The sequence below is a fragment of the Danio rerio genome, chromosome 16, assembly GCF_049306965.1.
Source record: "Danio rerio strain Tuebingen ecotype United States chromosome 16, GRCz12tu, whole genome shotgun sequence".
Classification (NCBI taxonomy): Eukaryota; Metazoa; Chordata; class Actinopteri; order Cypriniformes; family Danionidae; genus Danio; species Danio rerio.
In genome coordinates this window covers 13,549,910-13,562,793 of record NC_133191.1, presented here as the reverse complement: position 1 = coordinate 13,562,793, position 12,884 = coordinate 13,549,910, and the positions used below count along the sequence as shown (strand labels likewise).

At 37.3% G+C, this 12,884-nt stretch overlaps 1 protein-coding gene across 5 annotated transcripts in view; it reads left to right on the top strand.

Moving 5' to 3' along the window:
- Window positions 1-12,884, top strand: part of grin2db (glutamate receptor, ionotropic, N-methyl D-aspartate 2D, b) — a 297,610-nt gene that overhangs the window by 277,837 nt on the left and 6,889 nt on the right. For all 5 annotated transcript variants that reach the window (XM_073925936.1, XM_073925938.1, XM_073925935.1 and 2 more), the window contains one exon: window positions 1,458-1,645. In XM_073925936.1, the coding sequence (XP_073782037.1) occupies window positions 1,458-1,645 (188 nt within the window). The remainder of the gene's footprint in view (window positions 1-1,457; window positions 1,646-12,884) is intronic.

Sequence of the window (12,884 nt, the reverse complement as noted above, 5' to 3'; positions counted from 1 at the left end):
CATTAAAGGCACACGCAACAAAAACAGCTACAAGCTGCTCAGAGCTAAAAATCACTAATTTCTGAAAGCTATATTAATCTGATGAGTGTTTTAAGCTCAAACTATACAGACACATTCTGGAGACACAAAAGACTTATCTTAAATTTTGAAAAAGGTGTAAATTAGGTTTAAGTTTGGTGACAGTTCCAAAAAAAATAGATGAAAACAATTCAAAACCAATGTACAACTATATGATGGCACTGTATTTAACTCTTATGTTTGCTTTTGAAAACACTATTGATTGGGGTTAGGTAGGTGTTTAGGTTTTTGGTTTTCTTTGTTGATCTGTACAACAAGACTTCTCGTGGACGTGTACAAGAACGACATATATCTGAAATTTATAACAAAACATACCCCAAACCCCATCTCAGATTCGCAAAAATGTAGACAGCTCCCTCTGGTGAATTATATGAAATGTTCAAGGAAACATTCCAATTTTACAAAAATGTAGGCTAAGGTCCATATTTTCAAAGAGCCTTTTGGGTCACATAACCCTTTAAGTGATCAGGATTATGTTTTTCTCCATTATATCTGATCATGAAACCTAAAATATAAGGAATAGAGATCTGAAATATGATGGTTTGGCAAAACGATTGCTCACTGTTTTGTTTCGTGACACAAGGGCAAAGACCAAAGGGCCAATATGGGGTGCTGCAATAAGGTGAATCTGTTTTTATTTGTAACTTTACATACTAAAATATTACCAGGGATCTCTTGTGTGCTGATTCTGAGTCAAGACAAGTACAATGTATATCCTAAATTTAATTTCTGATCCTTGTGGGTATGGCCCAGTTTCTTTACAAGTCTACACCTCTGAAATGCCAGACTTTCAGAAAATGACACTCAGACAATATGTGGGTTTGACAGTGAAAAATATAAAGGAATTGGATCACTAATCTCCAACTGTCCTAAAATAAACAACCATCTAAGAAATGCTTTTCATCAAAATAAATCGAACTTAAAGTACCAGCAGTACTTGAACACCAATAATTGCTGCTCGCATCTAGATTTTTAGTTTACCGAAGCTCAATTTCCTTTGCCAGCTCATTTATATTTCTGTTAGCAAAAATACTTCATCTGTGTTTATTTAGTTGTGGTCTCTGTAATAGTTTTCATAACAACAATAATAACCTTGTTTTCAACGTGTTATGTAACCTCTCTCACAGAAACAGGAGTTCCTTTACGATGTGTTTGCACTTTTTTTTTTTTTACCTCCTCCCACACTTCCTCTCTCTGCCCTGTACACCTCACACACTTTTCCTCCATTTATCATGAGAAGTTAATCCACACAGTGGTTTTCCTGAGCCTGTCATTTCCGTATCCATTTTTAGCCAAAGTGCTAACATAATGCAGAGTTTCCCCCATGCTATCTTTCTGTCACCTTTTCTAACTTGTACTCTTCCTGTCTGTGTTTGCAGTAAGCTGGATGCCTTCATCTACGACGCGGCCGTGTTGAACTACATGGCTCGTAAAGATGAAGGCTGTAAAGTAATGACCATCGGCTCAGGGAAAGTATTCGCCACGACTGGATATGGGATCGCCCTGATCAAGAACTCTCGCTGGAAACGGCCATTGGACCTGGCTTTATTGCAGCTGGTGGGCGACGGTGAGAGTTCTGCGCTATCAAAGTGCCAAAATTAGGAGATTGCATATTGCTGTGTTTGTGCTGTCGGGTTGGAGAAGATAAAAGCCTTTGGGAGATTAAAGTCTCTTTTTTATATGCATATTTAACAAGACTTCATTCATTAGCCTGCGCTGTTAGCTTCCAGCCATCTTCTCAGCGATCTTGGTCTAATCTAGTTTCCTTGACATGACGCAATACAGTGTGTGTATCTTTGCTGTCTGCCAGGTGACATTTGTCTTTGTGCTAGCAGGCTGTTTACCGACTTTAAGGAGATGATGGCAGCATTGATGCATAAAAGAGATGGGCATGTATCAAAGATTCAGTCTCGGGAATGACAGAAGTGGTGTGTGTGAAAGAGAAATAAAGAGGATAAGACAGTGCTGCGTAACAAAACGTACTGAGATTTTAAGGCATCAAACTGGGGTCACATTTACTGTTGTTTGTCAAATGTGCAGGAAAATGTGACTTATGTTTGTAAGAAAACATGTTTCCATGTCAGAAGAATTCTAGGAAAGTATGTCAGAAGTTTTGTATGAAGGTTAAAGGACAAGTTTGGCTGGTTCAAGAGTTTGCAGTGGATTTGCTAGTTGGTGTTTATGTGACTCTGGTGTTAAGCATTTTGTTTGATCGCATCACAAGTAGACAATGGAGTCAAATTGCTGTTTTTTTTTTTTTTTTTTTTTTTTGCAGTGTCTATGGATCCAGAAAAATAGTTTTCTTATATATGTATTCAAATTAAGTTTGACTTTTTTTTTTAAAACATTGTGACTTTTTTATTGATTATTATTGATAATTACTTTTTATTTGTGATCATTTTAGATGTTCAATACTTATCTTGGCTAAAAAAGGCCAAATTGAGCCTATCAAGGTAAATCTAGAAACATCTAACAAGAGTCTCAGTCCAAAAATTAAGTAATCATATAGACCGAAATGAATAACTACACCTGTTGATCACATAGCCCTCACCAAAGAGGATAGAATCACCAAAAGGCAACACTCTGTTGCTATTTGGGAAATAGCCACTAGATGCCGTTAGCATTACGCGGTGGCCATTTTGGAATGAAAAATCCAATTGGGCAACAGCACAGATAACTAACGCCAGACAATGAATGAAAATATTGTGTTAAATTTAAAGTAAAATATTTATTAGACTTTCTTTAACAGACAACACTGAACCAGTACTAAAGAAAAAAAGTACTATATACTATTATAACATACAGCTAATACTACAACAAAAAGTGTATGGTCAGCCTGTTATCAATGTCCCATGTCAGTCATTTGTATTATGCCAGTGCTATTAAATTAAGTCATTTAAAATCATTTCATCTAAAAGTAACCATTTCAAGAAAACAGGTATGGTACAAATATATTAAACAAGTCTGTAACGTGTTGTATTGTTGTCTTTCAGGTTGTATTTCAGCTCAAATCTAAGGCACTTTTTAAATAAATAAATAAATAAAAAACAAAGCAGCTGCTTGCCATCATGACAGCAATAAGATACAATCTGATCGCTTTCACTCCAAATGGAACAATGGAACGCTATATTAAATGACGTCTCTTGGAAATTTTAGGCTCTTTACCATCGTCGTGGCTGACGTCAAGGCTGACACGCACCTCTCAAAAAAATATAACTATGTGGCATCGACGCATAGCTCAAGCTCTGTGACTGGTTGGCTTGGTAGCTGTGACAAATGTGGGTGGTGCTGAGAGCTGCGTGAACCTGTGGGAGTGAGTGTTTACAAGTGTTGAGAGATCATGAAGGATCTCCAGATGGAAACTTTTGCTTTGTGTTTACCTTATGATTAAAGAAATTGCACGTCTGCTAGTCCCCACCTCTGAATGAGCAAGTTTTAGCTATTTGTACATTCAGGTAGCGTTCATAAACAAACAAAACACCAGTGAAGAAACTCGACACAGAGGGACATTTAAACTGCTGGCTAGTGTTTTGGAAGTGTTATTGCAGAGCAACATAAACAACATGCAGAAGTATAAATGCACAGCAAAACAGTTGCCGCGGGTAATGCCCATCACTCGACGCAGAAGTATAAATCAGCCTTTAGATGTACTGTATGTTACATTTTTACAGACTGCCTGGATGTAGCATTGTTTTAGCTAAGATGTGTATGTCTAATGAACGTCAGTTAAATACAAACTACATGTAATCACAATGTCAATTATGTTCCAAAAAGTAGGCAGCTTTATTATGCTACCTTTTTAGATGCACAATTTTATCCAGATATATATACACTGCAAGAAATTAAATAAATAAAAAAATACACATATATTTAACACATGGTTTTACATTTATTTTTCCATGGCGGGGCGCCACCCCAAAATCTTATTTAAAACATTTTATTTTTTATGTGCGGGTGTTAATCGCACCAAAACCCATTAAAAGGTAAGTGAATTATAACAGTTCAAACTTTTCTGTAACCGCAGTAGTGCTGTGCGTCATTTGTTTAACCCTTTAAGGTTAAGTGCTGACTGACTGACTGACTGACAGGTGCATGATGCGTGAGGCCAGCAAACACGACGTATAGCCGTTTTACTTTACTTTAGGATGCATTAATATCGCTTTATTGGTCTATTAGAGACATTCATAAATATTCCTAGCAAATCTAATAAATGCTGGAGACATAAACGCACTAATTTGCACTTTAGCAGTGTTTATTTGAGAGCGCACAAGAAGATCTGGGCGCTCTTGAAGCAGCTTATATTTGCGGTGGCGTGCAAAAAGTTTTGTGGACGAGCAGAGGAAATCGGCGCGCAAGCAAAGAGATCCGCATGCTGTAGGCTATTACATAAATGCGATCTTGACTTCTAATACTGCGCTCACAACATTTGTCATTGAAAAAACGTCACAGGTAAATGGTAGATTTGTGTAAAAAAAAAAAGGCCTGCCGCCACAGCTGGAAAAAATCATAGAGGAAACACTGTAACACATATTTAGCTGCATCTCAAATGGTACACTATTGGCCCGTTTCCACTGAGTGGTATGGTATGTTAGCATATGGTTCACTTTTATGGCCATTTCTATTGTCAAAAGTACCTAAAAGCTTACCGCACAGTACCATTTTTTTTGGGTACTTAGCACAACAAAAGGGTACCAAATGGTGGAGCTAGATGCGCTGCTAAACACTATTAGTTTACAGAGATACGTCACTAGCTTGTGGACAAGCAGGAGAATGAAAAACACAGCCGAGACATTACACAGTAATAATATAAACATATAATAACATTCCATGGTCGACCCAAGCTCAAACAAACTTTGTCGTTGTCTTAATGAACAGCCGCAAAGTCAAGAAGAGCACAATCTACCCTGTGCCCCGAAGTTGTTTACAAGGCTGTCTAATGCACGAGCAGTTTCACTTTCCTTCTTGCATTCGCTGCGCGTCTATATTTGAAATAACGAACTTCTTGAGCTGATGATAAAAACATGCGCGTGATTATTAAAGTGCTTCTTACATCTCATCATGAACATGAAATTCATAAACATTCATAAACATGAAAGTGACACGTAAAAAAACTAAAGGAAAAGAAAAAAAAACAAGGAGAAGCCCAACAAAACAAATGAACAATGATCGTTTTAGCAACCTAAAACATGAACAAACTGCCGCGTTTTACTATTATCATCACCTTTTGTACTATTATGAACTGGGAATGACGGAAATACTTTCTAACAGAGGTTACATGTGCTGGTCAATATTAAAGATACAAATGAGAGGTTATATTGCGTGTTGTTTTCATACCCAAATAAGGTCTAAAAGTATGCTGTGTGTAGTTTTTCTGTAATTGGTAACATATCGACACTTTAAGGGGCTGTATGTGTTCATATATGTTGCCTTTATTTTATATAATCGCAGATGTTACAGTCGGCATTGATTATCAGTTAAAATCAAATCATGTTCATGGAAAGATTGGTAATGAACATTTATACACAACTGTTCCTGTGTATTAAACCTCTGTTTTGTAAGAAGTGCTTCTCATATGATATGTGAATGAACAGTATAGCTTTACTTTAATGTTTCCTTGAGCAAGATTGATGTTGACTGAAACTTTCTGTCATAGAAAGCAGCTTAGCGCTCCATTCATATACAGCTTACTATATGAATAGTATATATTAGTAAAGTCTCATCTCGAATGGAACGTTTTTTTTTACTAAGCGGAAAATCGAACATTTTCCCAGAAGATGTTTGACGGTTGAAAAATATGTGAGATACATGACCAAACTACCGAATAATACCTGCCACGAGTATAATCGCATTCTCCATTGGGTGGCAGTATAATCACTCTCGTAGGAGAATTTTGCATTTACAATCCAAAATAAACAATTAAACGTCAGCGCACAATAATCCTGCCCCTTTCCATGAGCAAAGCTGTGGCTGCAGTGTTAATTTTGTTGGCAAATAAAATGTAAAAGAATTGTGATTGGGGAAAATAATCTTGTATGACACATGACGCACAAACACACACACACACACATTTGAAAAGTAACCACAGTGAACGTGGCATGCTATTACCTAATCTTTCATAGGGTGTCTGTCAGATTAAGCTATAATGAAATGGCAACAGCTGAGAGAAAAAGATGATTCACGTTTGATGTCAAGACAAATACAACATAATGATGTATTTGATATTGTATACAACATAACGAAATTGCCTTGAAAGTGAAGCATACTTTTATTTTTTACATGCATCTTCGCTTTAAAACTTCTCTATGTGAGTTAACACCATACCTTCCAACACTCCCGTATGTCAGACCCATCTCCCGCCACCCTCCCGTTTTGTTATTTCTCCCGGAAAACTACCATAATTTCACCCCCAACCTCCCCTAAATCTCAAGTAGATTTAGTCGACCAAAATCTTATGAAATTTAGTCGACTGACATTAGACTACAACTAAAATGATTCAGAAGACTAAAACATGACCAAAACTAAAATGGAATTTTAGTCAAAAGACTAAGGGCTCTATTTTGACGGTCCATGCGCAAAACGCAGGGCGCAAACGCTTTCAGGGCGTGTCAGGACGCGTTTTTGCTAATTTAAGGACGGGAAATCTGCCTTGCGCCAAGGCGCATGGTCTAAAAGGGTTGAGTTTATTTTCTTAATGAGTTATAGGTGTGTTTTGAGAATAAACCAATTATAGTCTCATCTCCCATTCCCTTTAAGACCCAGCTGCGTCACGCCAAGAGCGCATTTGCTATTTACAGGTTGCAAAGTAAGTCTAAGTGGAAAAAATGAGCATTTCACAAGCAAACAGTTAACAGTTTTTTAACAGAAAACTGTTAAACAGAGCATCTACTGCATGAGAATGAGAAATAATGGATCTACAGTACTTTCACTTTCGCTCTTGGATAGGGAAACCTTTACGCACAGACATCAAGTAGCCTATAAATTATTAATTTCGTTTGTTAAGCGCAAAGGTTTGTTTCAAAACTATTTCTATATTCAGTTCTAATTTCTAGCAAACGAATAAATGAACAATAATGACCAAGTGTGGTCAAAATACCGAGTTATTTCCAAATACACTTGCCCTGCCCCATATCTTAAATCTGACAGGTGGGCAAATCTAAGCTTGTTTTTAATAAAACAAATATAAATATGGATATAATAAATAATACTGCTAATAATAATAACATTATACAAAAGCAAATTGTTATGAATGAACTGAAAAAGCCTCCCGAGATGAAGACATAAAAGCAGTGATTTTTCATATTTATGTAGGCTAGAAAATAATATGTTTTGTAATATTTTAATCCTTTATATTTATATCCTATATCTATTCTTATTATATCCTATATATATCCTTAATATTAAATTTTTTTCATATGTAAAGATATTTGCCTATTGCTCTCTTGTGCGTATTAAGCAGTGCGTAAGCGAGGCGCAACTCTGCGCCGGAGTTTAGACCGGGTCAGTTTTGGTCTAATGAAAAATCTATTGTAGTTTCTCAAAATAGCAACGCGCCAGCGGTCCGCCTCAGAACGCCTTCCTTTTTAGAGCAGAACGCCTAGGGGTATGAAAAATGAGTGCTAATGCACTTGCTACAGCGTAGCGCAACGCCTTAAAACGACTCTTGCGCCAAGCTGAAACTACCAAAAGACTATTGCGTTGTGTCTTGCGCCACACTGCGCCGGGTGTATGATAGGGCCCTAAGACTAAAACTAAATCAAAAATTGCTGTCAAAATTACCACTGTGTGGCTGCTAAGTGTGCGAAGTGTTCAACATTCCACACTTCTTTTTAACAGATAAATTAAAGCATCACCCAGGAATTTAAAGTACTAATTATTTCAGTGTGAATGCACTACTTACACTATTTAGACCACACAATGGCGTAGAATGATGTGTAAGTATGCAATTTGGGATGCATATACTGTATTCAGTACTAAAAAATGCAAGACTTTTATGCTAGAAAGTAGCATGTTGTTAGCTTAGCAACATGCTAACTGTTATAGTAGGGGTGTCGAACTCTTTCTGGAGGGCTATAGACCTGTTTAGTTAAGTGTAGTTTTGATTCTAATTAAACACACCTGATCAAACTAATTGAGTCCTTCAGGCTTGTTTGAAACCTACAGCCAAGTGTGTTGAAGCAGGATTGGAACTAAACTATGCTAGGCTGCGGCCCTCCAGGAATTGAATTAGACACCCCAGAGTTTTTGTGATTATTGTTAAGTGTGTTGTTTACGGTGTGACCAGACCGTTCCAACTTACATTCCACTTACTTTAAAGGTTCCACAACACTTACAAAGCATTTGTCTGTGTAGGAAGCAGACAGCTAGTCAGCTCAGTAGCCGCTGTGTGCTATGAGTGAGACGTGTGTATTGAGTGAGTCACAGGATTAGCTGTTACGGATTTGCAAAGTCAAAGTGGAACGCATCTGATTTCAAATGTGCTTGTCCAAGTACTAATTCTTTAATTGTCGTTTATACATCCTCCCTTCTCTCAACACACACAAACACATAAATGCACTAGCTATATCCCCAGTGTTTTGTTTCAACTGGATGGTTTGTTTGATTGCTGTTTAAATCCTCTTTGGCTTTTGATGTGTCGGAGCGAGCGCGACTGAAAGAATGTGTATGTAAGCCAGGTTCCCACAGTGAGATCGTCACACTGGTGCCAGGTTTCATTAGCTAACACCACCATTTAACAGCTGAGAAGCTTTACATGTGAAATGAACAGTGACTTTTTTTTATTATTACTTATCTGCTTGGTGGTTGTTGAGATGTGGGTGTTTTATTTGATGTCATTGTATTAATTCTGTCCCTGATTTACTTTTATGGTGTTAAAAACATTGTGAGGTTTTTTGGGGATAATGGGTTATTGTTATCAAATATTTTAGTCTCATTTCTATTTGGCAGGTCTTTATGTAATTGCTCTATTCTTTTGCAAAATGCTTCACTGGATAACCGTGAAAGACAGTATCAGTTCTTTTGTTTCAGTCAGTAGTTTGTTGTTACAGTTTGGCTTCTTTTCAAATTTAAATGGTTGACTGTTCTGCATTAATCTTTGTTGAAAGCATATTGACATGATGAAGACTAAAATATTCCTAGCTGTTGCCAATACAAACAAATATTTAATAAGCTTAACTGGGTGTGAAATCTTTACTGGAAAGTACTTTTTTTACAGCAGACGGACAGATAGATATTAATTAATTTATTTACTTGTTTTACAAGGACATCACAATTACACTGGACAAGTGATTCAAAAAATAGCTGACCTCCTCATTTTCAACACCTGTCCAAGGGAGGCTTGTTATTTAAAATACATAAAAAAAAAACAATAATTAAAATTATAGTACTTTAACCCCTGTTTGCTGTTCAAGTTTACTACATTTTCATTATGTTTGTTGATGTTTTTTGCCACATTTACTTCCATTTTAATGACATTTTTTGATTGCAAAGCCCTGACAGCATATAATCATGCATTCTTGATTGTTGGTGTTTTTCCTTGTTGGAAAGAAGTAAAATGTGTTAGTTTTACTGTTGATCATTAGTTGGCAGCATTAACCCTTTAGATAGGCCTGTGCAAAAAAGTTTCTGGCTTTTATATGAAGCTTTATATAGAGATTATAGTGTGAGCACTTTAGTACACTTACTATGTTTTGTGAGCTGAGCTGCTTATTTTCTTAGACATATCAAGATGTGTGCAAAGGTCCTTCTCTCACACACACAAACACTATACTCAATATAGTAGGCAGAAACTAAACTTTTTTGCACTGCAGCTGATGATCAACAGTAAAAAAAAAAAAATCTTACCTTTTTGCAACAGGGAAACCCAGCAACAATCAAGAATTAATGATTATATAATATCATGGCTTTGCAATAAAAAATGTCATTATAATGGAAGTCAATGGGGCAACAACAGCCACGATTATAAAATAAGTCAAGTTAATTTGCCCAGAGTGAATTATTTCACTTTTATTTTCAACCATTTTCCCAAAATATGTGTTAAAATAACCTGTGTCATCAAAAATCATTCCATTTGCTGAAACAAAGAGAAAGTTGTGGCCAAATCAACACTCAGGGCTCTATTTTTACGATCCAGGCGCAAAGTGCAAAGTGCATGCGCAAAAGCATTAAGGGCATGTCAGAATCCAATTTTGCTATTTTAAGGATGAAAAAATCCACTTTGCGCCGTGGCGCATGGTCTTAAAGGGTTGAGCTTATTCTCTTAATAAGTTATAGGTGTGTTTTGAGAAAAAAACAATCAGAGTCTCATCTCCTATTCCCTTTAAGAGTCAGTTGTGTCGCGCTATAGCGCATTTGCTATTTACATGGCGGTCTTTGTAAGAGGAAAAACTGAGCGCTTCACTAACGAGAAAACAGTTAAACAGAACATCTACAGAGCAGAATGAGAGATGAGCCTCCTCATTCTTTCTTTTCAATTGCACTCTCTTGGATAGGGAAACATGTTGTACTTACAGACATCCACAGACGCAAAGATTTGTTTGAAAACTATTTCTAAACTCAGTTCTAATTTCAAGCAAACGAATAAATGAACAATAATAACCAAGTATGTTCAAAACTTTATTTCCAAATACACATGCTATGCCCCATATGGTCTTAAACCTGACAAAAGGGCAAATCTGAGCTTGTTTTATATAAAACAAATATAAATATGCAAATAATAAATAATACAGCAAATAATAACATTATACAAAAGCAAATTGTCATGAATAAACTAAAAATGCATGGAGGCGGTGGTTTTTTTATTTATGTAGATGAAAATAATATTTTTTGTAATATTTTAATCCTTTAATTTGTTTTCATTTGTAAAGATATTTGTGTATTGCTGTGCATCCTGTGTGTAATAAGCAATGTTTAAGCGAGGCAGCACAACTAACGTGCTCTGCGCTGGACTTTAGACCTGCTTTGTTCTGGTCTATTGTGCAGTCTATTATTGTTTCTCAAAATAATTCTCGCCTTAACACGCCTCCTTTTTTAGACCAGAACGCCTATGGGTGCACATATGAATGCATTTGCTATTTAAACAGTGTGGTGCAAAACGTCAAAAAGACTCTTGCGCCGAGCTGATCTAGCACACAACAATTGCGTTGCGCCTTGCGCTGCATTGCGCCGGGTGTATGATAGGGCCCTCAGAGTCACCCCAGAGTGATTGAAAACATCCCCCATGAGTTGCCTGATGCCTAGTGATTAGCTTAAAATAAATCGCAATGGAACATGAATATTCAAACATTTAAAGGGTCCTTTTATGAAAGCTGTTTATACAGAACTGTGTGTAATAAAAAAAATATTTAAACCTGACTATGACGTTTTAAATTAGATACCAAGATACTTGTTCACTTCTTCGATTACTTGATTCTAAATCCGCACTTCAAATGTATCCCTTGCAGGTCTATTTATTATGGGGAAGCACATAGAAGCTGTATGATAGATAGATAGAGGTTGTACAGCTACAATTTGTCCTTTTTAGATTTTTTTCAGCCTTTAAAAACCACAGGAAACCACTTGTCCTTCTGCAGTCTTTTTAAGTCTTTTAAACACCACAGGTGCCCTTAATGGTCAGTGTCACGCAAAAGCACTTCCTACCTGCTAAAAGTGCTATTTTATTTTATCTCAGGGCCAGCAGCTTTCTTTGCAACCATCCTCTAGAATAGGAGTCCTTTCACCTGCTAACAATTCCACAGACTTATTACAGTGGTCAACAATTCCACAGCGTTTCTGATATGTTTATAAAAGTGTTGACCTTTAAGACTGATCCAAGAGCAGTGTTTGCTTAAGCTTGATAGTGGTATGGGTCAGGTTAGGGATCAGGGGGGCTGCAGAGGGAACAATGTTGGAGGTCACGCAGATGGCACAGACTGGCTGTCTGCCTGAACTTAAAGACCTTGCTAAAGCATTAGCTGTTAAATTGTGCCCACTTAACTGTGCCAACCCTGAGTACCATTGCCAAACAGAAGCTGTTATGGTGGGAGCAAAGGTGTGAAAGCATTTGTACATGTGCTAGAATGTGTTATGCACACATTTATGCTGTACGTGTGGGGGTGTATTTGTAACTTACATTGCATTTATAAAGCTGTGCAAGTCTGCCTGTGCGTTAGCATATATCTCTCTGTGTGTGTGTGTATGTACTGTATGTTCTCAGTATGTCACACCTGCTGAGTTTGGCTGTGGTCAGTGAGGTGGTGTGCCAGGGCCACTGGCAGGAATCAGAAGGAGGCTGAATGGACAGTGTGAACATAGTGAGGCAGTGCTCAGGTCTGAGCTGGGCTTGTGCTGTTATCCGTTGAAGTCCCATGTGGGATTCAGCCTGTGCTGCTTCGTAATGCTTGACTGCATTTTCTTTTGTGAAATGTTTTATGTGATGTGTCTGCAGCATCTCATCTACATTGTGATTAATGCCCGCAGGTTATGCTTGCTGGATAGTTTGTTTTGAGAGCTTAAGAGACAGACGCCATAATTCAACCTCTGTGAGAACAACGCAACTGTCATTTACAGCGTGATGGGTGATGATGGGGCTTTATTATGTTACACTGCACTCTTATGAGATTTGAGATAAAGTGATGTCGTTGGCCAGTCCTCATCAAAGCAGTAAATGCTGCTATTCATGCCTTGGTCTAGTACGGTTTGTGGGTAATTTACCAGCTCGTCTTTCTGTAGATAGCAGGTGAGATTCTGATTTTTCTCTTGAGTTTGCAACAAGCCTGACCATCTTCTGGTACAATTAAATGATTATGATCTCACCCTTTCACCATTCAGTC